Below are 24,240 nucleotides of genomic sequence, written 5' to 3'. Positions count from 1 at the left end.
ACATAGATAAGATATTCCTATCAGATAAGAAGATACTGAAGAGAATTAGATCTACCGTACACGTTATAATTTTTATTTATTGATAAGCAATTTGCAAAAAAATAAATAATTTCTCAAAATTAATGCATGCGTAATTATTTTTAGATTCTTATTTTTAATTTAATATCATTGTTTATTTTGTTTATCGTTTCATATTTTTTAATTAGCCGAGCTCTACATGTTGCAACAAAACTGTATAACTATGGCTGGTGGTATGCCAAATGCCACTACGTATCCCATCAATAATATTTCTGTGACATATAAATATGATATCCCAGTAAACCTTAACAAACAAGAAATATCTACGGCGCTACAATATGGAGCTTCGCAGGGGTAAGTAATATTAAATCAATGCAGACTCTATTTTTTCTAGTATAAAATAAAGATAAATTTTTATTAAATATAAAAAAAATTTAAATTAATTTTTCCACAATTAATTTTCACTAATTTCAAATTAATTTGATTTTTTATTCAACTTACTATTAATTTTATATAATTTCTTTTCATGTTTTTATGAAGTTACGCACCATTACTAGAAAAGTGGAGGGAATTCCAAAAAACATGGCATACACCAAGGCACAATAATTGGGATGTGGCGTTCACGTGTGGTTCCATGGACGGTTGCAATAAAATCTTTGAAATGATGATTGATGAGAATGATCCAGTTATGATGCAAGCACCAGCATTTACGGGCATAATCGGAGCGGTTTGTTGAAATAATATTATGCTATTATATTATGATAGAATAATAAACGATGTTAAAAATATAAGTTTTTAATAGAAAGCGCAAGAAATTTTATTTAAAATTTTAAAATTTATATCTCATATTACATTGTCCAAATTATTTAAAGTAACTATATCTTGTATAAAATATCTTAGAATGATTTCTCGTAAAATATTTAATTCTCAATGATTTTATACTCTAATATATTTTTACATATCAAATAGTAAAATAACTTGATTGCAGCTGTAAAAGATACATAGGTCTATTTAAAAAAGTTTAATTTGACGCATATACATTTGATGCATTTAATACAAAAAATAAAATTTTCAATACATTCTACCAACACACAATGTCCTTTTTTAACATTTAAAAGTTTTAAACTAATAAATTATTTTCAAAGAATAAATTTCCAAAGGTTTTTCTCTCTTTTATTTATAGTTAGCATCATTGTCACCAGATTTGATAGAGATTAATCAAGATGCTGATGGGTTAATTCCTGAGGAAATTATCAAAGAATGCGAGCAAAGACTTAAGGATGGTAGACCAATGCCAAAAGTGAGTCAAGAAATGGCAGAAGTGTGCCAAATGCTCTTGTTGAAACCATACAAGAAACAATCAACAGGAAAATAATTATTTGTTTTCTTTTCTCTATCTTTATTTGCGAGAAATTTTTTATTCTGTTTCTAATTCAAGAACTTTTAATAAGCATGTTTAGTAAGATTAAAATTTCAAATAACTCATATATTGTATAATACAAATAATTTATACAATCATATAAATCTAACTATTTTGCAAGATAGAAATCAGTCATCTATTTCAATTCGATAATCTCTAAAGTAATTCACTTATACAATATTTTTATTTTTCATACAACGATCATATTGCTTTAAAATAATTTTCTTTTATTAAAACATCTAGTTTGATTTTTGCAGTTACTTTACATCAATCCGACGGGAGCAAACCCTACAGGCACCGTTATGTCGGAAACCCGACGAAGAACAGTGTATGAATTGGCGCAGAAGTACAACTTCTTGATCGTCGAAGATGATCCTTACTGTTTCGTTCATTTTCTTGATAAACAGCCCACGTCATTTTTTTCCCTTGATACTGATGGTCGCGTAATTAGAATGGATTCGTTCAGCAAGATTATGAGCGCTGGAATTCGCGTAGGTGTTCTTACAGCGCACAAAGATATTGTAAATAACCTGATCTGTCATATGGGAAATAGTGTATTTCATGCATCATCTTTATCTCAGGTAAGACTTGGTTTCTTTTCTTTTAATATTCTTTTAATGTCTTTTAACTTGTCTTATTGTTTTATAGTATTACTATCATGAATTACTTATCTGTATATTATAATATATACATTTAATCTCAATTTAACATCAAAATTTATTTACAATAATCTTTCCTCCAGATGCTTCTTTATAAACTTTTTGAAAATTGGGGACCGCAAAAATTCGAACAACATTTCAAAGATGTTCAAAATTTCTATCGGAAACGACGTGATATGATGCTAGGCATGGTTAAGAAACATTTAACTGGTATGTTAAAAATTAATTTTAATATATTTTTTTCCTGTTAGATATCTAAAAACAATTTTATTGGATTTTCCATCGAAAAGATAAATTGTCTAATATTATTTAATCTTAGCCATCTTACAATAAGCTAATTGAAACATAATGTTTTCTTCTCAAATTATTATTTATTGTAATTAAATTTCTAAATGCTAAGTTATATGTTTTAATAACTGCTCTTTAATCTAAAATTTTATCAAAAGAAAGCCGACTTGAAACTAAAGAATATAATTATGTAATTTACTTTCTTTTCTAAAGATTGGTTCGATAAAAGTCTTAAAAAATTTAGATATTTTTTATTAAAAAGCCAATTTTAAATTGATCAAGAAATCTATAATAAACAGTTTTCAAATGCAACTGTTTTAATTTATGTTAATCTTCATTTCAAAAGTAGCTTTGAAATTCTCACATAAAATCGTTATTCATTAGGTTTAGCAGAATGGTCCATACCGCAAGGTGGACTATTTTTTTGGATTAAAGTAACACATGTGGATAACATAATGGATTTGGTAATGAACAAATGTGTGCCACAAGGTGTCTTTGTTCTTCCCGGAAATGCCTTCAATTATGATCCTTTAAAACGCGATTGTCATTTGAGACTTAGCTACAGTTATGCCTCATTAGAAGAATTAGATAAGGTAAATTTGAATATTATTTATTTTAATTATTCTGTCAAATACTATAAATTTACATATTTACGTATATATTGTAAAAAAAACGTCGCACAAATTCAGTTCACTCAGAAGATCTGTATAAAACAAATTTGTCTTTATATAATTCTTAACAATTAAAATAAAAGAAGAAATATTAATGTGTAAAGATAAAAACATAAATATTTTCACAATCAATATTTTCTTGTTATTTTGATAATGAAAAGAAGTTATATGCATTATAAATTTAAAACACTGATCTTTTTAATTTTTTTTTTTAGGGACTGTCTGTAGTAGCCAAAGTAATACGTGAAGAAGTAGCGAAAAAAAAGTAACAATATTAAAACATAAGAATTATTATCATATATGTATTATTTTATTGTATGATTTTATTTTATATTCAGTATCCAGTAATTTTATAATCTAATCTCAATATTTAGAAAAATTAATTCAATAAAAATAATTGCTACAGAAATGCATTTTTACGTCAAATTAAACTACGCTAAACATATGTTTTTATAAAATAATTGTAAAATTAATTTTAAACTAAATATCCAAATATTTATATAAATAAATAAAAATGTAGTCGGTAATATCAGTGTTCTTCTCCCGTAGTTTTACCCCGAGCTAAAGGTCTCTAACCCCTAGAACGTAATATCGATTCGTGGGACTGCAGTTTAAATTACGTTTAAAAATACAATCTTTTTTTATATCTTTCACTTTAGAGAATTAATTTTTTTTGTACAGTAATATTTTCTTTTTAATTTTTATCTTTAGTTTTATTACGTTTACATTTTTTTTAGAAAATCAAAATTATTAACCATATTTCTCTGAATAATTGAAACATTTAACATGGCTGCTCATACAATTCTAAATTTAAAAAATCATATTAATTAAATCCTGAAAATCAATACTGTCTCGTCAATAATTCATAATCTCGAACTGACTCAAAGGATAAAATAGCAACAACACATTGTCAATTTATCAGCAATCCATAATTTAAACGTTGCAGTTACAATTGCAATATTTATATATAATTTTAAAGTTTAATATTACTACATTGATAACTATTTGTTACGATAAAACGTAATTTCTCATCAGTTGCTCATTATTTTTATTTATATATTTTTCATTCTAAGTTTATAGATAATTATAAATAGGATAAATGTTTAAGTTTCAAGCTGTTTTGCATTAAATATTACAAATAAAGATAATAACATTTTATATCTCTCATAAAATTAGATAAGTCATTTTAAATTTCTTATCGATTCTCATAAAACAAAAGCTCTCTTCACTCGAGGATGCAATATCGATGAGAGATGTCGCTTTAGTCGAGATTGTTGTCAAAAATGTAATGTTTAGTAGATATATGCGAGGTTTCCTGTAACAAAGATAGGGAAAATAGCTATCGGAAAAGAAACAATACAGCACGATTTAACTCTTGTTTCTGACGCGTCTTCTTCATCTACTAGAGAAAAGGATGCGAAGGTCTAAAAGATTTATTATGTTTAATTAAACACAGATAACGACAGCGAATTAATTAGAGATCTTACAACGGCGACATTAGGCTGACTCAATACTCTTGTATATACCAGCCCTGCGTGTGATTCCTCTCGGGTCAACGCGCACCGGCCGCCACTACCACCGCTCCCCCGAGAGCGACAAATTGCCAAGTTATCCCTTCTCTTCCACGGACGCGACACTTATAGAGAATTAATAGCGGCTTTTATTGCGAGTTCTCGAAGTAACTGGCGGAATTGCCAAAAAAGTTTAAGTCGATCTATGTCGACGGCGACGCAGGCGCAAACGTGCCGTTTCCATGGCGCCGTTGCTATACAGTTAGGTAATGTTGGATTAGACACTACGCCGTTTCCCAACCCTCTCCGGGTAACGTTCAGTACACCCTAAACCATCGTCGCGGTTGGAGGATCTCTTGCACCTTCATCCCCGTACACGTGCATATAGACACACGCAGGCACGGACTGCACGCAATATTATACCTACACATACGTATATATATACGCGCTCCATACGGTGTAACGTAACGCATGCACGAGCGTCCACCCACGCATTTGAGGGAAAACGCGTGGCTATTTACCCCCCTGTTTACGATACGGTCCGTTCGGCCTGTGTATCCGCTAGCTCGTTTGTTTGTTCAATTGTTTCTACCCTGCTCTGCTCTTCCGATCCGCCAGTGATTTCCATTCATTCACATACATACGCGTGTTTCCCTCACTCCCCCTCCCCCTCCTCCCTTCCCTCCTCGATGGTGTTCATTTATCGTCGCGTCCGCTCCATCCCTCGTACGCTAGACAGTGAAGTTGGAAATATATCCTCGATAATCTCATGTCGATTTATGTATGTGCCACAGCTTTTTTAATCACATTCCCGCGTCACGTACCAAGTCACGGTCCCGCTCGAATCCAGCCGGACTGAGTATTTTTGCCCTTCGGGGTGCGCTCCGACACCACCACCACCACCACCGGCGTGGACCCTAAAATCCAGGCTGCGTGCACGTAATCCAGCACAGTGTCGTGGGACGAAAGTGGCGGGTGGTGTGTTTACTGTGGTGGCGGCGAGGGTATTATCCTGACGAAACTAAAACTGGTCAGGTCAGTAACACGGGGTGAGTCGAGCTGCTTGGACCCTTCATATCGCGTCCACATAGCCAATTGTTCTTAATTTTGGATGCTTTCGTGAAAATTAAATACATTTAGCGATTCTAAGAGCGAGTTTATATGTATCTCTAATCTTTATAGTTGAACTGTTTTCTAAGAAAATATATGTATAAATTCTGTACATGGAATGTTCCCTGGTAATATTATAGCAGCGAGGAAATTTGCACATAGTTTGGCATGAAAATATCAATATTGTTTAAGCCGTTTTGTTGTTTTTCTTTCAAATTTTACATGCAATATTTCTCTCTTATTTCTTCGAAGAATTTTGTAATATTTTATAAGATATCTATGCAAAATTGAAAATATTTATATCCAAAATTATATAAGTTTACTTTTATTTTTCTCTGTAATTTATAAAATTCCCTTTAGACATGAAAAAGAAATTAAAGCCGTGAAAGAGAGACAAAGAGAAAGGAGAGAAATATAATCTTCTTTATACATATAACGTGTTAAAATTTAACATTATAATAGATATATTAACGCGTTGAATTCTATTGTTTTTTTATAAAAATTTATATAAAATTAATTAAATCATACAAATGATATATCATTTTCAACAATTAAAACACAATAACTGTTGCCATTAAAACAATACATATCATTTATAATGTTTATTTTAGCAATAATAAAAATCTCTTTATCTTATAATGCCTTTGAAAATACGTATAAAATGTAACGAGCGAATCGAATATAATTACACACAAGTGCGTATTACCTAATGGCTTAATTAGCGATAAATCGTTCGATTCACTTGTATCCCACATGTGCAACCGTTGTCGCGTGAAAACACGCGACGGCACAGCGGCTTTTTTTCTCGCCCTAGATTTTCGACGCTGACGCGCATCGGGGGAACGCGGGATTCGCGGGAACGCGCGTCCCCAGCCACATTTACAGAAACATTAGAGAAATGATCGATACACGACAGGTCGCTATGACAAAAATAGACGAATGTTCGTAATGCGTCCGCATAGAGGTAAATATGTTCCGCCGCTGTGCCGTGTGCGCCGGCTATGTATAGGGTGGTAGATAGGCATATGCGCGTATAGGGATGCGTGACGCTCGACACAGCGGGGTCGCGCAGGCGCTACCTGTAGACTCCGCGGAATACGTGATGATAAATACTAAATTTAACCCCCGGGTGAAACGGCGCGACGTCAGGCTATCCGGATCGATAACACTTTTCTGGCGTCTCTCTTTCTTTTTTTATCGGCGAAACGTGACTTCGCTTATGTAGGACGTTTATGTATATAAATCGTTGACCGCAGAGGTCGGCGGAGGCGCGTACTCCCCATCCGTGTGATACATCCGATACCCTATCGTGTGACAAAGCCTTTATTAAAATTCCGCAACGCTTAAAATTCCACTATCGGGCCGGAGCAAAAATTTGCGCGAGGAGATACGGTGGAGAATGTTAACTAGCTAGATACTTGTTATAAAAAATAGAGCCTTGAAATTCTGCCTGATAGGATTTTTAGTATAATTGAAATAATTTTTTTTAATTAGCAGCGTAAAAAAATTTTATGCACTAATTAAAGCTTCTGTTACTACTTTACTGTTACGATACACAGCTATAAGCCAATATATTAAAATTTTACGCAAAATATTCCAGAATCAGCGATGTACGCAAAGTTATAATTTATACTGTACGCATTAATTAACTAACTTTCAATTAGTTATGCTTTATGAATATTTTGCTACAAGTTGAATACTAAAACTATCATAGATTATTATTTAATTATAGAAATATATTAATTTCTTATTCAATTTTCTAATAAGATGTACAAATTATATGTATGTACAAAATCTAGAGAAATTCTATCTTATTCAAAAATACAAAAGCATGTTACAAGTAACCAATTTAATTTAACATATATTTAACAATTCTTGTATTTTACACCACGATTTTCAATATTTTTAAATTTGCTGTTAAAAGAATGAATAATATTGATAGATATTAATAAATATTATTTATCTGATACCAATTGTAACACATATATATATACATATTTCTATACATTAACAATGGGAATCCTATAACATCATTAAAAGCTATTACGTATCATTTGATGATAAATTTATTTAATTGTGCAATAGAATATATAATCGGTCTTTTATATATATCTATGTAATGCTCTTCATATTCATGAAAACGTACTCTGAAATATCAATATATTTCCGCTTATTCTACATATTTCCATATACACGTCATGCATTTTACGTATGAGAAATTATTAATATAATTCCAACGAACGTAATTAAGCAATGTACATCATCCACGAAAATTTGAGGATAATCCAATCTATCAAAAGCAGTAATATCCAGCCCAAGATTAAATGTACATTCCCTGCCATGTTCCATAATACTCCTTTAATTTGAAAATATAATAATGCATAGGATATGACTGGAAACATTGTCCTATTTATTTAAATAGAGAAAAAAGGAAGTGCTAAAACGACCGGAGAAAAAGGTTACAATTATTTGCATTCAGCAAAAAGGAAGTAGAATACTACTTAATTTATAAAAGACGGTCTCACTTTTCTCATTGTATACCTCAATCAACAATCGAAATGATAAAGACAATAATTACTTTTTTAAAAGTTTAAGCATATTAATTTAAATTTAATTTTTTTTTAATGAATTTCTTTGAACAATCAAAATATTGATCTGTTTCTGTAACTTATACATATTTCTATTTTCAAGGGATTGTCTCAATTTTTTAACATTGTTTTATCCAATAATTTAGTAAAGATGTATATGTACGTATATATCTACCACAAATTGTTAATATATCTTATTAAATAATAACAGTGTTTTTTGAATTTCTGTCAAAAGATTATACATAAAATATCACACTTAGATAACACACATCTCGAAATAAAATCCGCATTCTATGGAATCCGTTACGTTGACATACAGCAATATATTCGAAATAACTTGTGTGTGAATAAATGCAGAATATTCTATCAAATACGACATGATAAAATGCATTTATTTACACACGTGCATTTACCACACGTAACGCTGTCGTACTGAACCCGTGAAATGCAGAGGTTTTAGAATATATCGAAATATAATTATATTCGCTCTAATAAAAAGTGAACAATTATTAAAATTATATTTATTATATTAAGTTTTAAAAAGAAAACAATTAGCTAGATCATTATTGTAATAAATTGAAAAACTACATTTTGTTAGCTTTATAAAGAAACGTAACTAAAACAACAATGTTTGGTATATGCACTCTCTCGTTCTCTTTATTTTCTTTTCTCCTTTTTTTGTTATTGAACAACACCTGATATCTCGGGAATATCTATTCTCTCGAGAGACCTGTCGTACCGTCACCTTTATTCGCACGAAATCTATCGACGAGCTTGGCGTTTGGTGTCTTCAAATCATACGCCCATCCCAACCAAGCCATAAAATCTATAAAAGCGGTAGTCAAATTGAGACGGTAGAAGCCAAGCTCCGCGGCCTTATAATCCCACGGGAAGCAATGATGGTAATTGTGCCAACCCTCGCCCAAAGCAAAGAACGACACCACAGGATTCTCCGTTGACTTAAGAGTTCTGGAACAAGAAAAAGAGAAAGGGAAGTTTTACCGCTTGATCCAGGCCGACTGCACAAACGAACTTTCGCTGGAATATCGTGCAACAGATTAAGGGAAATAATACTTTACAACTTGTATCTGCCAAAATATTTAGGTGTGAAATATAATATTTGATAAATTTACTTATTTTTCAAAATAATGATTATATATAAAATATGTACAATACCTACGTGTGCTTTATTTAAAAAAATAGAGATCTAAAAAAGCCTTTTTTGAAAATTTGCTATTTTTTATAATATCGATTTCTTTCGTAGAAAAAAACATTTACTTTAAAATGATGTAAAAACCTCTGAACATATTTTAATAACTATGATTTTTAATAATGTAAAACATTATCTTATGAAAATATGGATAATAATTATTATAAAACTTGTTTAAAATATATTATCTAATATAATTGTATATTTATTTTATCGGAGTATTGATTGAAAATTATCAAACAATATTGATTATATTGATGTTAACACTAATAAACATTGTTTTATTTATCTGAGAATAGCTCTTGATTATTCCAATTAAATTCCCAATTTAAATTGCATCGAAAAATCTATTGTATAATCTTTTATGTTAAATTAAAATTCTTCTCTGTTTATATCTGAGCACGATCTGAACATACTGGTCAATTTTAATAATAATCGGAAAGCGGAAACGTGATCCCAAAAGATTGACACGTACTTGTTGTAAGGTCGATTGCCCCACAAGTGAGCGAAGCTGTTGACAGAGAAAGTTGAATGCAGCGACCACACGTAGCGGATAACCACGCTGCTTATGCTTATGTCCCAGGTTTCATTCCATACGTAAACCGGTACTACAGCCGGCAGGACAAAGCACAAAGGCACCATAATTAGAATGTAATACCTGCAATAAAAAACGTTCTAACGTTAGCAAGTGTTATACATACGCCAAGTTCAATACGCGTAACGGCATCCCATTCCTTTACGACCGTGTGACCTAAGTGCATAAATCAAAATAAATTGAACGATACAAGCATTCAATTCCGCTTTTTGATGAGACACTTTACATTGATTGATTACTACTTTTAATCTCCCTCATCTCGAGGACCAACGCGTCACGTAATGTCAAACACTGCGGATAATTACGAAGCGATTTCGCGAGCAATTCAACTCACAATCATCGTGATCTTTTTTTTACAAATATCGAACTTCATTTACTTTTCACAGCACTGAATACAAATCGTGTAATACTTGTGTAGTACTTGTTCTTCACGAGTACCTCTTCAAGTTTCTTTCTCTTTTTATTCTCGAGCATTTATTCATCTGAATATAATGAGAAATCTGTAAATTATTACTGTAGAATTTTTGTTATATATTTTCTTATTTCTTATGTTTTTATTTTTGTTTTGTATTATTATTTTTTTGTAGAAAAAAAAGATTGTTTATATTCTTTTATATCATGTATTAAAAATAATATGTAATAAGAATAACCTTTATTTCTATGATTTTATGAAAAACATAAAAATATATTTAAAACTGATATAGATAGATTCCATTGAAAGTATGTTTAAAGGATTATATTTTGTTACGACGTGAAGTTGATAGATGCCAGTAAATTCACTCAATCAGATTCGATCGCTGCAAGTCGACCACACAACTCCAATTAATTATATTTCTCGAACGTTATTTTATTTTTTTCTATTTTGTGAACATTTTATCACGTAAAAAATGCGTTGATTGCTTTGATACGCTGAATTATTACTCACTTGTCAACAAAGCGTATTACAGGATCAGCAGCGATATCGCTCATATCCACATTTTTGCCGTACTCTTTAACTGCCGGATGATGCTTCATCATTAACCAACCGATGTGCGAGAAAAAAAAGCCGCGATTAGCGTTATGCGGATCCGCACACGTATCTGTGTACACGTGATGTGTTCGATGAACACGAAGCCATTTAGACGGTTGAGTCTGCGAAATAAGAAAAATTTTAAACTTAATAATTAAAGTTTCTTACAGTAAACGAAACAATTTCTTTCAGTCCCTGCTGAAAAAAATTAAAAACTAATTCTACAAAAAAAATATCACAATTGTGAAATTTCAAGTAAAATAATATGAAATTCTCAATTATACGATTATACAATTATATATTCTAATAATCATTGCTAAATCAATCCAGGAAGTACCATAATGAATATCATATACCATAGTGAAAATATTCTTGAAATATATTCAGTAAATGTATGCAGCTAAATAAACAGATGTATTGATCACACAGATTTATCATATTCTATCAACTAGGATATATTAGAGAACAAGTAAATATTTCTAATGTTACTGTGTTACATTACTGTGCTATTGCAATCATTTAATAATTCCTATTGCAAAATAATGAATTTGTATGAAAATAATAGCTTGTGGCAAATTATAATGAATTTTAATGTAGGCTATTAACTGATCGGACATTACGATTGTAATATTTAAGAATCTTACCTGGCCAGCCATACAGTATAAATAAATAAGTAGTATTCTGAGTGGCAATTTGGCTTTATAGCTCCTATGTGCCCAAAGACGATGAAGACCAGCAGTTATGCCAAAACCAGTTGTATATAAATGTAAGATACCTAAAAATAATCAAATAAATAAAACAAGAACATCAAATTTATTTTTTTATTGTTTAACATATAATGATAATAGTAATGAACTAAACAATTTTTTTATGAAAAAATATAAAAATATCAAAATAATTTTTAATTTGTAACAACTGAAAATAAATTATTATTGTGAATTAAATTTGAAATGTGCACACAATTAATATAACTTTATTTCCTAATTACTTTAAGTAAAGAAAATTTAGTTTAACATAATTTTAATTAATAAATACATACACCACATCCAGGTCCAAAATTTTGCTTCACGATATCGCGTAGCAAACAAGTAGATCGCGGCGATGTGGAGAGCGGCGATGACAATTATATTACACCAAATTAATGGCTGCTCTGCCGGCATGTGCTTCGGTGGTTGATTGAGAATCAAATTCCTGCCATTTTTCGTTTCCAGTTGCACTGACTTTCGATTTTTATTGTCCTCGTATTCGGTTATTGTTGAATTGTACATTGCTGGGTTTTGAAACGTTTGGGGTAGTAGTATTGGCATATTTGTTTATTTCATTAATTTACTATCGTCTATTTATCTCGTTTGCGAACATATCGTGACTAAAGATTTCAAAAAAATCACACCATCTCGAGAGAAATGAGAAAGATAAATCACAGTTCGCAATTAATTTACCGCATAATGTATCATCTTTTCAGGCTTTAATAAACTTTTATTTATTGATTTTATTCTATTTTGTCTAATCTATATATATCCATTAATTTACAAAATTGTTGGCTACTGTATAGTGCAAGAGAATTGTATCTTCACAAAATCACAAAATAATTGTATAAAATAGCAGAGATATCTTATTTTAAAAAATACAAAATTAATCTTTAACATACAATTAACAAATATACTTTTTGAAATAAATAAAAAATCTTTATAAAAATTTTCATAATTAATATAATAATATAAAATTAAATTAAAAACAAATAAATTGCCATAGCAAATAAAAAAAGTATATAAATTTGTATCTACATTGTATGAAAGGTATTAAGAAATTAAAAGTATTTGTTCTAATGCTAAAGATTCAGACGATATAAATCATCATAAAGATCTGTCAATTATGTTACATAACATGTTATTTACAAAATTACATGGCAAACGCATGATCCAAGGATTTCGGATCAGTCTCGTTATAGGGCGATCTTGTGTTAACAAGCATCCATTGTTAGCTGTACAACTGCCGTCTCGGTGTCCCGACGTGTAATTATCTGCATTAGACGAGCATCTAAATCACAGCATCGAAACGAACGGAACGCGTTTCCCAGTTCACGTGTACGAGACGCGTCTCATATCGCTGCACACCGCTTATAACGAGCGTAATTTCAACATCTGGGACTCTCGTGGCAAAGTGAGTAGCGTTCCTGCATTCCCGCGCGAAATGCGAGAACGCAAGTTCGTGGTCAAGGCAATTACGCGTCACGCATTGCCAACCGATTCGTTCCGCCTCAAAACTCGAGACCCATTTGATGTGAAAATCAATGTAAAGTATATACGTATACATACAAAACTTTTTTATTAAATATGTATGTGTTGACTAGTTGAGATCACAAAAGGAAAGCGTTATCGAAATGACTTATATATATATATATAATATCCGCTATTGCTATCCTTTTGTGATCTCAACTAGTCAACACATACGTATTTAATAAAAAAGTTCTGTAATAAAAGTGCCTTTAGTTTACACAACTCACATACATTTAATATTAATCTATTATATAATTAACAAAAACATTTATTTAAGTACTTTTATTTCCATTTAGAAAGCATGTTTAAAACAAACCATTCATAAACAGTGAAATTACAAGTGTTTTGGTTCGCATGATTAAACGCGTCGATTGTGATCAGATTTATAACGGATACACTTTTATTGAAATGAATGTAACTTTTTACACTGACAATGTAGAAAGTGTTCAATTGACATGATTAAAGTAAAATAATGAAAGTAGATATAAAAACATGTAAAATTTTACGATAAAATGAGTGAGTTTTATCTGCTCTTCCTATAATAAATACTCTTTCTATATAACATTTTGATATCCAGTCGTACAATTCAATATGTAGAAATTTAGTTTTTCGAGATAATTATGTAAAAAATTGTGATTAATGTGCCATCGAGTTCAATGTAATCATTCAAACTTTCTTTGCCACAAAACCAGTTTCGCGAATGCAATTAGAAAGCTTTTGGTATCATCAATAATACAAATTGTATTTCTCCGCTATTAACATCCTCTACATTTTATTATGGTTATATATATAGATTCCATATGAGCTAAATTCTTTCCACTATGTATATAACATCGGCAGAACTTTTTATATCAAGAAAAATTGTTAATATCGCGAAGAGAATTCTCTAATAATATCGACTGATTCACTGCAAAGATAAAAATGGAAAATAAGATTGATGTTGCTTCCTAGCCTTCTATTAGAATGCCAAATTGATTTGACAGTTGCGACGTTCAAATTTAATAACGGCAGTTGACAACTAATTCACTATCTCGATAAATATTACAATATTCTGAGCACCTTTCTCACAAGTAGAACAGTAAAAGATTCTCGAATTAAACTCAAATCAATATTTTATTTCTTCACACAATACTTTTCACGCGATCTGATTCATCTTGCGACAGACTGTTAGCACAAACCGCGCAGTTACGTTATTTTTCGTTGATGCTGGCGATTTCGTTGAATCTTTATCGGCGATATTCGTGCGTCGTTTGGTCCTAACAGGTAGCGGTACCGTAATCTACAGTGTAATAGCGGTCGTACCCCGTGACCCCGCTCATAAAGCGGTCGCGATTTCGCGGCAGTTTTGTTTCCCCACGTACAGTTCACGTAAGGGCTCGCGCAATGACTTACGTTAATATGTATGAACCAGCCGGGGGGATATTTCTGCCGGCGTAAACGCGGATAATGCGCCTCTATCGCTGCCGCCTACGCTGCTCCGAATCCCGCGGTTTACAACTCCCCCCTTTCTTGTAATCCCACCGCGGGTTTAACGTGGCGAAAATGCACGCTAAATCGCGTTCGGTACCGAAACAATGGGCAAGAAAGTACGATTGCGCGAAAACCCGTAAAGTTGAAATAGCGTTTCTGGATATTCGCAAATAATATTCTGGCGCAAATAAACCAATCTAATACCGTAATATTTATCACAATTGTGCGTAATCTGTTTCTAAACGCAAAATCGATATGTAACCTGCACGAGGTATATTGCGCGTTAAAGTGAAATTATACATGTATGTAACATAGTCTATTTGATTTATTATCTTGTGTATTTGTTGCTCGTATTTAACGGCAGAAAATTCGAAATTTATATCAGTAATACGATCAAATATTATGTACCAAAATAATAATCAATTTATACATGTATACACTCCCTTGTTGACACATCTATTAAGTGGTTCACGTCCAAAACAAATTGTTTGTACAGTGCAGTCTATCTATATATTATCGATCATTTAACAATTGATAATATTATTATAAATATGTCTCTCTCCGATGTATCAGTGTCCCTTCTCCATTAGGAAGGCAGACTGTGACATGAGAAATGTTTGATGTATCAAATCGATATATCTTGGTAACTTTGCTTGAAAGCTCCATCAAAGTTACGACCCGGTAAGAGGAAAATCATGCCAGTAGCCTATTCAGAAAGTATGTCTATCCGCGTGCATTGTTATGCAACGAGGTCGATGTTGAAATCTATCGATAAGCTCCGTTCTGTCACCCCTGCGCCACTCTGTACGTTCTCATTATATCTTGATCATGTACCTATCTTCTCGACGAGCGGATATACGGCGTGTCGACAGAGTTTTCGTCAACGATATTGTTTGCAATAGATAATGTTACAATAATTATAATTTTTTAAAAGGGAACAACAAGTTTTTAATACTCTTACTCTTTTTACAATATTATTTAAACGAGTCAAAAACAAAAGTATTATTTTTCAAACTGAGATAAACATTCCAAATAAATATTCAAAATAAATATATGTTTGCGTTTAGTAATTTTGTCTTTCATAAAATAATTTATACTTATTATATATTAAATTATAACAAATATACGACTTGAAGCTTTAAAAATTTAAGCTAAATGAAAAATTAAATACAATATATAAGTTTTAATATTTTTGTGCTTTTCAATATAAAATTAAGATATTTTAAAAACTTTTCTAAATATTTAGAATTATTATTTAATTATTTGTCACTGATATCTAAAAAAGGAAATATATAGTTTTTAAGAATCAGAATTATAAATATCTATGGATTGGAACTGCACCAACGTACATTTAATTACAAATATTCCAGATTTCCAATAATTCTGAATTTGTATACTTTTGCTTTTTACAATACGTAAATATAAAGTTCCAACAAAAATTTTCATTGTTTCAAAACACGATCGAAAATTCATACGACTAATGATGATCACTACACTTGTTTATACTTACTTAGGTCGAATGTCCTGTGCAATTAGTCAAACGCAAATCCAATAGAATAAAGGACCGCCGGGATGTACCGACGCGTACCGTACTGCTGTTTCTCTCCGAATGTTTAATAAGTTTAAGATTCTCAATATATCATACTACGCCTTTATAAAGAGGCTCGTAACGCAAACATATTTAAAACAACGCTTGGGATCCGACCATAGTGGAAGGAGAATCAGCGTCATGAGTCTTGATTCGTGGAGCGACGTTCTAATGCAGCCAAATACATATCTTGTCCATTAACCGGAACCTTTCGCTGATTCCCCCAGGGAATTTTTCTGATTTTCTTTTAATTTTTGTAAATGTCTGCTATTTGTAACGCTGGTACACGGCAGTGTCAATATATCATATTGACGTTACATAACAATGCAATACCATGACATACAGTAAAATACAAATCTATAGAAAGATTATTATTTTAATATATGCCTACTAATAAAATTTTTCATTTTACTGCTTGTGAAAAAAATATTTGATTACTCAATTTTATCCTCAAATTATCATATATTCTAAGCAATTCTTCAAGTTGTTTTTAATGCAGATAATGAAACATTAATCCTTGTTAAATTAGAAAGAAAGAATTACTAACAGAATATTAACAGATTTGAGAGAAATATTGGATTTGAAACATTTTGAAATGTTACATAATTTCTCTACAATAATAATATTCAACTTTACAATTTTTAAAGACTTAAAAATTTTAATTTGTTTTTTAATTAATTATATATTTGTAACAGTTTAACAGTCATTTGAATATTTTTCATAATTACCAATTTTGTTTTATATTTGCGTGGCGTATATATTACCGATATAATTCAGGACGGATGTGATTGTGTGGTAGAGCAGTTTCCGCTCATCGAGCAAAAGAGAGATCTTAAAACACTTTCCTTTCAAGCATAATTAAATAAGGAACTTTCACAGTTTGATAGCAAGAAGCATTATATTTAAGACATGAGATTCTCGCTTATTTCTTATTCCATTGCACTAAATTATTCTAGTTAATAGTCTTTTACAAGATACAAAAAGTAGACAGAAATTTTGAAAAATGATAATTCTTTTAATTTAAATACAAGTATAAGCCACAAAACTTTTAACATTATTTTATATTGCTTGTCTAATTTAACGATATTCACTCAGAATAATCTGTATCAATTTTGTTTCAAAAGAATGTCTAAATTTTTTAACATGCAATTACGTATAAATAGAAAAATACATGTCTCTAATTTTGATGTATATTACTGATCTATATATGTATATATATATATATATATATATATATATACACACATAAATATGCTTTTGTTTGGATGTAAATATATTGTATTACAGATCAATAATATCCTACATATAGGATCCTATGTACATACATAGAATATTACTGATCTACAATACAATATATTTACATCCAAACAAAAGCATTAAATCAGAGAAATAAGGAAGCATTTAGATATGTCTTGTAAGTACATGAATTTCACTCAATTTAATAAGTATAGATTTCACTCAAACGAGCTAATGCTGTATTACTTAATTAATATCCTTGTCATTTATATGTTACAGCTTAGATGTAAATTGTTCATTTTTTACTGAAAACAAGAACTGTATCAATAGTATCGGTATTACGAATATTTTCTTTTATAGAAGTCGATTGTTATAAAATACTGTCACTCTCTGATACAACAGTTGAGTGACATGTGTCTACTTTTTGAACACTGGTATTAATACTGACAATATAAAAGTTTCTCTTATACACATAACAATATTTAAAATACGATACTGTTTTATTAACTGTCATTATTAATTATTGGAATTATAATTTTATAAGAATAAAAATGCATACAATATTTCTGTAGTATAAAATCGCTACAGAGAAATTATCACGGCGTTTACTCCCTAATTGAAAAATGCTTTGGCACACGTGAATTGTTATTCGCGAAAAACAGATTTGGATGGAAATTGAACGATGTGAAAACGGTACGTGTTCTGGATTTGCTCAAATAACAATGTGATACTTGACTGCATAGAATTAATTTCATTTTGCTTACAATTAGATACGTCACGTTATAATTCCCTGTATCTAAAGTATCTTTAGCACGCACTGTTTACTCTAATGTGTTTAATGTGATAAATGATCGTATGCGCATGCATTAAAAAGGCATGTACTAATAAAGATGCACAAACTTTCACATCATAAATTATTATCGTTGTGTATATCAAAGAAATTTCAGAAATAGTTTCGCAGATAGTTTTATAATTTCACAATAACGATAATCGAATCTATTTGCGATTCCTAGAAATAAACGGAAAAATTTTTATTCAAGAAAGATACTAAGCAATATATTATTGACAGTATCGAATAATTTCAGATCGGTAAGTCTATTAATCGAATAAAACTAAATAGGAAGCTAATAAATCTTTTATAATTAAAGAAATAGAAAAGTATAAGAAAGAAAATAAAAGACATAATATTGAATGATCAAAATCAATCACGGATGGATATTTACGTGAATGTTGAAAATCCAAAAAGAATTGATTTATATTTATTTTTATCAATTATCTAACCAGCACTAGCTATTAACTTGTAAATTACGGGGCTTCATGGTGTCCGTTTGAATTCGTTTACGCACTGTGAAAGAATTGAAGAGAACAGGCTGTCCAATAACAATAACAGGGTAAAACGTCGAAGCAATCGGTGAAACAAGTTAGATGTGGTTGCAATTGACAGCACAAAGGATACGTTTGCAGAGGCGAGAAAAGATGCGACGAAGAAGGAGAAATTCTCTTTCCTCTTTCCGTGATACCGATTGTCACCATGTTTCTTCCGCGCTTCGATTTGCTCGGCACTTTCTTGAAAGCCCTTTCTCCATTGTCCTTTATCGCGTATCCTTTCGTTTTCGCTGTCGTAGCAGCATCTATAGAAGCATCTGCCTTGGCATCTGCCTTGGCATCTATAGAAAAGAGGAATCTCGTATTTTTCTTATGTATCTATACATTATTCAATAATCTCACGATTTAATACATAAAATGAGATATCATATAAAAATTAATTTGTTCTACATCTTTCTTGTCATTGTCATTTTTTACTTCGTAATAATTTTCTTAGAAGCATTCATACAGAATTTTAAGAAAAAAGAAATGCAAGATAGAGATCCTCGGAACAACGTAATTTTTTAAAATATGTATATTTACCTTCAGTTGGAGAAATGAGAAGACCCCTTATGTTGCCTTGCTCATCATCAATTACTCCAGCATCGATTGCCATTATTGGAGTCGTAGTTCTCTCATACGCACTTGCGAGTGGATTCACATCTGCGCCTGCATCTGTTCCATCGTCTAATACTCCATAATCAGCAGGTGTTTCTCTTCTTTTAATTGTGGCAGCATCCGCAGTAATTTTAGCAACATCTACTGCATCAAAATTTTCTCCCTCAATTGCAGCAACCTCTTCAGCAAGTACTTTTCTCCGTTTAATTGCAACATCATTCTCATCAACTTTTGTGGAAATCGCAATAGAGTCTACAACTGCATCAGCAGGTTCTTTCTCTCTTTCAACCGCGGCAGCAAAATCTGCAACTGCATCAGCAGGTTCTTTTTCTCTTTCAATCGCGGCAGTCTTCACAGCAACTTCTATAACGGAAATCTGCAGATCAGATGCAATCTGCAGTAAGATCTGCAATTGCATCCACAATAGTTGTTCTCATTGCGATTCTAGCAGCGAGATCTGCAACAGCTATCGCCATGGCAATCGCAGCGACAGCTGCAGCAGCTCCTCCTGTCACTGCTAACAGTTACGTATCGATCCATAAACTTGTTTGCAATCACGTCGTTTATTCTTGGATCAAATCTACGTTTGTCTAGATTTTTTACAAAACATACCGTAGCTCTGCTGAATCGACAAGAACCATGAATCGTTCGTTTTAAAGGCGCTTATTCCAAGAGCAGGTTTTTACTATTTGTTTTATGTAAACATGTATTTTGTAGAAAAGCTCTATTTTTCAATTATCGAGATAACATTAGGAGACTGCTTTATTTAAGAGATCTTTATTCATTTAAAAGAGAACCTCATTTTTTTAATTGAACAAAATATTGTCCCGTGTTTTCCGAAACAAAGATTTTATATAATGGCATCTTGTTTAAAGCGATTGAATCAATTACTGGCTAAATCCGCGGCCTCCTTTTTAACGAGCTCCTCACAGCGGCATATTAAACGACCGTAAGGCACACGGGGCAAACCACCATCGTCCCAGCGACCGCTTTGAAGCTCCTTCAATGTCAGCTGTCGGGAGAAATACGGTTGTTTCTCGTCTGAGTCTCCGCGAGTGTAAAACGCTCCGCGCATACTTTTGACTCGTGTGATCTCCGTTATGAGGCACTTGCCGAGATAACTGATCCGAATGTAGAGCGAAATCGTGGCGGCGGTATTCCGGAAGTTCTCGTCCAACAAATTATATGTTCCCATCATAGACCTTAAAGAACATATTCACTGTATTATTAAGGATTACACAGGACGTATCCTGTAACTAACAAGCATATTTCCTTTGAAAGAAAAAGTAAAATAATTCAAAGGAAGTATATTTTCCTACGGATTTCCCAATCAATATAATTCAAACATCTCTTTCTTTTTTTCAAGAAACATTCTGATATGACATAATCATATTATTTGTAAACGAGTAACATATAACGTTATAAATACTAATTATATAACGTTAACGTAAACAGTATAATAATAGGCGATAGTGTATTTTAATGAGCTAACACATTTTTGTAACATCAGCTTTTTCTCGATAATCAATTTCCAACGAATTTCCCGAAACAAACGCGATTGGACAGTAAGATTAGAAAGAGCTTTCGAGATAACAAGTTCCCTCCTAACATCAACAATCGGCGCCTCTTCGGTTTTCAGCGTTATTACCTCGAAATAATCTGGCGTTTGTAAAAGTCCGACAAATGTTCCGCCAATTCATTCCGCTCGCGGACCTGTTTGGCGATGCTGTTCAGCAGATTATCGACCGACACAGCAACGAAGCCGATTCTCTGGCGCGAGACCATCTCAAAATACTTGCACACTTGTTTCTGAACGTATAACTGAACATGAACACCACTCGCTTCTTTCTCGAAGAAATCCGTCGGCACGGCGAAGACGACGGATCTGCCGCCATAAAATTTCTCGTTTTCATAGTTGGAACCTTGATAAGGACGATAATCATGTCGGTTCGGTGATAGCGATGTCCAGTCCTTATCCAGCATGCGAAACATGACGATCGTCTTCTTCAAGATGACTTTGTCAAACGCCGTGGTCCACGGGACAAACAACTGTTAATCGCGATCGCGAATAATTAACGCTCTGATCATTTATCAAAATTTATTTATCTATTGTCAACAATAATTTATTAATACATTTTATATTAAAACAAAATGTAGAAATAAACTTAGCTGTTAAAATCCTGAAGATTATCTGAGGATCCCAGAATTTCTATTGAGATTTTTTGCAGTATTTTTACTGTATACAGCGTAATATAATTCATATATTCGTAATCTTATATTGGTATTCAATAATTCACTTACGTTTTCCACAGCAATTTCTAACATCATTAAATGCGAGTCGTGCGAAAGGATGACCGACGACATTGTTCGTGAGTTTATATACGTATCGTAGTGTTATTCCATCGTCTCGTTCGTGACATTAATTTTATGGTGTTTGTTGGTAACGTACCGGTTACAATTCATTTTTTGACATATGTCATATTTGTTGCTGCGACTATTAATTTTTAGGTTTAAACGCTATGCGACACATTCGAAAACCAACAGAAGTTGCCGCTTCCATATCTCGAAATTACATACATCGATATTAAACATGTCCCTACATTTACTGATCGGAATCGAGAACTTGGGCGTTAGTTCGCGTTATGTATATACTATAGATTTTCAGTACTGACAATGTCTATTGACATTGGCAATATATAACACGGCCTTAATCTGCCATTTGCATTCATATAAAAGAATAAGAATGAAATGGCTTGACTAATATGAAACTTACAGATTAAATTTTATCAACCTATTAAACAATTTTATATATCAATCAGAATTTTTTACATTCTTATTCGTCGTACTTTTAGGATTGCATTTCAAATCTTAATATTAAATTTATATTTAATTTATAATATTTCTTTCTATTAAACTTTTTGAACTGATTTGAAAAATATGATTATTTATATGTATATTTGAATCATTTATAAATTCTTTAATTATTTCAAAATTTGTGAACATAGCACATATACCTGTTTATTCGCTTAAGAGAAAAATCGATCTAATATTAATCAATGAATTTACTATAAAGAGTATAAAGCGTTAATGCGATAGTGGCATATAAAGCATATTATATCACGCTCAAGAAAGTTGTTCAAAAGTTACTTGCTGTTTCCCTGCGAACTCTCATGTAGCAAGAAATTGGATTTAACGAAAGAAAGGCCAATCCCGTTGAGATTCATTAAACCGACGTTTCACTACGAAACTTGCGTCATTAGTAACTCGCAAAAGAATGGAAACAGACTTATACGTCCGTATAAGTTGCCGAATCAGCCAAACTGTAACACAATGTCGCAATATTGTAGACCGAAATGCCAGATTGTTTAGCCACAGAATTACTAAACGATTCTTTCTTCTTCGACAGATCGAGAGAAAAATTTTTGTAATATTTATAGATTCCATCAAAAGATCTAATATTTTATAATTTCTATATTATCAGTTTTATAGGATATAACATTTATATGTATAAAAATTTTATATAAAAATGTCTCTCTTGCAAGAATTTTTATATATTTTTTGTAAGAATGTTTTAAAATGTATTACATTTTATGTACAAATACATACACATAGAAAAACTCCATTATGTCATCCAAACTTCCTTACTCTGTATAAAAAAATCATTAGTAGTACTTTAATAATTTAGAACATTAATTAAAAACATTAAGAACAATCATATCCTTTCAAAAGAGGTAATACATACAGTATAATGTATTAAAGAAAATTTTTTTCTCTTCAGTTGCATTTCGTAGATTATAAAAAAATAAATACGTAACCTCGACGTTTGCGGAAAGCAGAAAAAGTAAATAAAAATAAATGAAAAAAAATACAGTTAGCTACTGACTTAATTAAACCTTACTTAATGAAAGAAATTTTTTATTAAATGGGTTGTCTTTATAAACGGAAAATGAAGTAATTATTTAATTTCTAAATAGTACTCATTAGAAATTTATAATAATTAATTACAAATGTAAAATGTCATTTTCATTAAATTTTAAATATTGAAACGTAACATATAAAAACCATTGAAGATATCTACTTAATCCAACCATTTATTTTAAAGTTGCACAAAATATTAAAAAAATAAACGTATAAAATTACAGATTAAAAGACGTTGATTAATGATTAATGTTTCGAACTAAATAGGATAAAATATATAACATACTGTAACGATACATAATAACATACATATATTGGTATCGGTAATAATTTCGGCATACCATAATATATAATTACTTATGGCATTGTCAGTATATAATTACTCGCGTTTAATATTTCATTAAATTGAACGTAATAGTAAAGATAGTAATTATCATCCGCTATTCGGTCTGGTTTCTCTGAATGTCTGGTTTCTCCTGAGCTATGACTTTCAGCGCAAGTATAACATTGCGTCTAAAATTATTGTAGCCCCGTTTCTTCATTTTCTGCGCGTCTTTCAATTTCAAACGCAATTTAGCAGGAGGATTCAGCAAAATCAAAAACCACGAGTTTTATACCGCTGCGCCGTAAATACTGACTTATACGCCGTTCGTAACATCGGCTTGCAGTGCTCTACTCTCTCCCCCCCCC

The 24,240-nt window shown here is 31.5% G+C and overlaps 4 protein-coding genes across 10 annotated transcripts in view; 2 read left to right on the top strand and 2 right to left on the bottom strand.

Moving 5' to 3' along the window:
• LOC105454732 (kynurenine/alpha-aminoadipate aminotransferase, mitochondrial-like) overlaps window positions 1-3,389 on the top strand; it is a 79,450-nt gene extending 76,061 nt beyond the window's left edge. For all 4 annotated transcript variants that reach the window (XM_011697593.1, XM_011697591.1, XM_011697590.1 and 1 more), the window contains 7 exons: window positions 207-372; window positions 559-745; window positions 1,202-1,318; window positions 1,696-2,019; window positions 2,181-2,307; window positions 2,770-2,978; window positions 3,272-3,389. In XM_011697593.1, the coding sequence (XP_011695895.1) occupies window positions 207-372; window positions 559-745; window positions 1,202-1,318; window positions 1,696-2,019; window positions 2,181-2,307; window positions 2,770-2,978; window positions 3,272-3,325 (1,184 nt within the window). In that variant the 3' untranslated portion in view covers window positions 3,326-3,389. The remainder of the gene's footprint in view (window positions 1-206; window positions 373-558; window positions 746-1,201; window positions 1,319-1,695; window positions 2,020-2,180; window positions 2,308-2,769; window positions 2,979-3,271) is intronic.
• A 1,467-nt stretch (window positions 3,390-4,856) lies between these two features.
• Window positions 4,857-24,240, top strand: part of LOC105454730 (follistatin-related protein 5-like) — a 33,396-nt gene continuing 14,012 nt past the window's right edge. Inside the window, exons 1-2 of one of the 4 annotated variants that reach the window (XM_011697587.1) lie at window positions 4,857-4,965; window positions 5,362-5,616. The gene's annotated coding sequence lies outside the window, so the exon portion shown is untranslated. Of the gene's footprint in view, window positions 5,617-24,240 lie in introns of all 4 variants that reach the window. The other 3 variants (XM_011697588.1, XM_011697586.1, XM_011697585.1) reach the window with 3 other exon arrangements.
• LOC105454727 (acyl-CoA Delta(11) desaturase-like) lies at window positions 8,422-12,349 on the bottom strand. Its single transcript, XM_011697578.1, has 5 exons — window positions 12,119-12,349; window positions 11,724-11,854; window positions 10,996-11,201; window positions 9,951-10,133; window positions 8,422-9,234 (listed from the first exon to the last, which is right to left on the bottom strand). The coding sequence occupies exons 1-5, from the start codon at window positions 12,345-12,347 to the stop codon at window positions 8,979-8,981; spliced, it is 1,005 nt and encodes a 334-aa protein (XP_011695880.1). The 5' UTR covers window positions 12,348-12,349; the 3' UTR covers window positions 8,422-8,978.
• LOC105454728 lies at window positions 18,148-22,203 on the bottom strand. The gene is made up of 5 exons (XM_011697580.1): window positions 21,934-22,203; window positions 21,281-21,681; window positions 20,524-20,834; window positions 19,558-19,995; window positions 18,148-19,316 (listed from the first exon to the last, which is right to left on the bottom strand). The coding sequence occupies exons 1-5, from the start codon at window positions 21,994-21,996 to the stop codon at window positions 18,988-18,990; spliced, it is 1,542 nt and encodes a 513-aa protein (XP_011695882.1). The 5' UTR covers window positions 21,997-22,203; the 3' UTR covers window positions 18,148-18,987.

Source organism: Wasmannia auropunctata, unplaced genomic scaffold (genome assembly GCF_000956235.1).
Source record: "Wasmannia auropunctata unplaced genomic scaffold, wasmannia.A_1.0 LD335976.1, whole genome shotgun sequence".
Classification (NCBI taxonomy): Eukaryota; Metazoa; Arthropoda; class Insecta; order Hymenoptera; family Formicidae; genus Wasmannia; species Wasmannia auropunctata.
Note: the sequence above shows the minus strand (reverse complement) of the source record. Positions and strands in the feature narration are given on the sequence as shown.